General features: G+C 49.6%; 1 protein-coding gene across 1 annotated transcript in view; it reads left to right on the top strand.

Moving 5' to 3' along the window:
- The window catches only part of tjp1a (tight junction protein 1a), a 175,402-nt gene that overhangs the window by 168,509 nt on the left and 4,393 nt on the right, over positions 1 to 2,500 (top strand). The window contains 1 exon segment of the mRNA XM_048232177.1: positions 195 to 338. Coding sequence (XP_048088134.1) covers positions 195 to 338 — 144 coding nt within the window.

Genomic DNA, 2,500 nt, shown 5'->3' with positions numbered 1-2,500 from the left:
GTGTGTGTGTGTGTGTGTGTGTGTGTGTGTGTGTGTGTGTGTGTGTGTGTGTTATCCAGGTGATCACAGCCTGAAGTGTGTGTGTGTGTTATCCAGGTGATCACAGCCTGAAGTGTGTGTGTGTGTGTATCTGTAGTCGTATATTTGGCTAACATGTTTTGTGTGTGTGTGTGTCTGTGTGTGTGTGTGTCCAGGTGAAACCCTGCTGAGCCCCCTGGTGATGTGCGGTCCTCACGGCCTGAAGTTCCTGAAGCCCGTGGAGCTGCGTCTTCCTCACTGTGCGTCTATGACCCCTGATGGTTGGTCTTTTGCTCTAAAATCCTCCGACTCCTCGTCGGGTACGCCGTCCTCTCTCTCTCTCTGTGTGTGTGTCCGGTCATCTGGGGAGGGGACGAGGCAAGGGGTGGCTCTGTGACCAATGGCTGTGGGGGCAGGGGCAGTGGGGGGGTCACACACCTTTATTTCATTTCAGCGCTAATGCACTTTTCACCTTGTCCAGCTCCATCTCTCACACTCGTCCATTTGAATTTCACATAGTCCAGCTCTCTTCTCTCTCTCTCTCTTCTCTTTCTCATCTCTTCTTTCTTTCCTCTCTCTCTCCTCTCTTCTTTCTTTCTCCCCTTTCTCTCTCTCTTCTCTCTCTCTCCTCTCTCTCTCTCTCTCCTATCTTCTCTTTCTCTCTCTCCTCTGTCTCTCTCTCTTCTCTCTCTCCTCTCTTCTCTTTCTCATCTCTTCTCTCTTTCCTCTCTCCCTCCTCTCTTCTTTCTTTCTCCCCCCTCTCTCTCCTATCTTCTCTCTCTCTCTCTCCTCTGTCTCTTTCTCTCTTCTCTTCTCTCTCTCTCTCTCTCTCTCTCTCTCTCTCTTCTCTCCCTTCTCTCTGTCTCTCACACTGGCACTTGGTCATTTGAATTCATGTCCACTCACACCTGTTTGACAGCTAAATGAGCCCACCTCTCCAGTACGCTTGGCCAGTTATTTGGATAGAACCCTTCAGTCTCCTCACCAGCAGCTAATTCCACAAATAGAAAAATGAATCTCACTAATTGACAGTCACGTCTGAAATATGCTTTCCCAGTTATTAGGATGCACTGTAGTGCTTTTAGACCCTTCACCGGTAGTTAATTCCACACTGAAAAAGGAAATATGAAATTTGCAGAGCTAAAGAACTAAAGAAATCAGTCAGTCGGTCAGGCAGTGCTCAAGTCCTCCTCCAGCTGTTGAGCTGTGTCTCAGTGAGCTCAGTAAAGCCCTGGTGCAGCACAGGCTGAAGGCTGAAGCAGTGCCGGTACAATTACATAGAGCCGCTCCAGATTGGGTCCGTTGTAGGGTGCAGTTCCAGCTGTCTTTCAGGTGTGGCTGAACCACTGTGTGTGTGTGTGTGTGTGTGTGTGTGTGTGTAGCTGTTTCTTTAGGCACTCCCGTGGGAGGCTCTTCTCTCCTCCCCTGACTGGGATTCCAAACCTGTCTTCACTAAACTCACGCTTGCCAGCCGCCTCTTGAGTGTGTGTGTTCATGAACTCCGAGACACACACACACACACCATCTCATTTAGCCCGACTAACGACAGCCTGTGCTTCACATCGCACATAATCACCACTGTACTCACTGTGCTCATCTTGTCTTCGCTGTCTGTGGTTGTCTGTAAGGCATGCTATCCTGTCTGTGGCTGTCTGTAAGGCATGCTATCCTGTCTGTGGTTGTCTGTAAGGCATGCTGTCCTGTCTGTGGTTGTCTGTAAGGCATCCTATCCTGTCTGTGGGTTTCTGTGCTGTCCCATCCTCTGTAAGTGGACCTGCTCCAGCTCGCATGCTTGGGTCTCTCACACAGCCGCCCCCAGCCCTAACCCCTCTACCCCACCCTACAGACCGACACACACAGGGAAGGAGAGAGAGAGGGATAGAGGGAGAGGGCAAATGCCTTCCTGATTTCTTCAAGGGTAGATCTGTCTCTCTCTCTCTCCACGTTCTCTGTCCTGTTCCTATCTCTCTATTGTCCTCCTCTCTATCCCCCTGTCATCCTCCTCTCTATCCCTCTATCATCCTCCTCTCTATCCCCTCATCCCATAGTTCTGTCTTTCTCTGTATTCTTCCATATTTTCCAATTCTCTGTCTGTCCATCTTTGTCTTTTCATCTTTCTCACACTTCTGCCTCTGTCCTGTTCTTCGTCCTCTTCCCCTTCTCTACTTTTCTTTCTCTCTCACTGTCTCTCTGTTCTTTTTCTTCCCCTTTCACTGTCCCTCTTTTTCCTTTGATGTCCCCCCTTTAGCAGTTTCCATCCTCCTTTCCTTGTCCTCCCTTCCTCTCTCTCCCCCCTCTCTAACAGTGGACAGGTCCCTGCTGTATGTTAACAGCTAATATCTCTCTGGTTGACATGGAGGAGTTGCTGTTTTTTGTCTTGTCTTGAATGAGACTCAGGATGGGACTCTTCCCATTCAGACATGTGGACCAATCAGACAGAGCGGTCAGGTTTTAACCAGGGCCGGACCTCAGAAATGACACC

This window comes from Alosa alosa, chromosome 21 (assembly GCF_017589495.1).
Source record: "Alosa alosa isolate M-15738 ecotype Scorff River chromosome 21, AALO_Geno_1.1, whole genome shotgun sequence".
NCBI lineage: Eukaryota > Metazoa > Chordata > Actinopteri > Clupeiformes > Clupeidae > Alosa > Alosa alosa.
The sequence above is the reverse complement of the archived record's forward strand: the minus strand, read 5'-3'. Positions and strand labels throughout refer to the sequence as shown.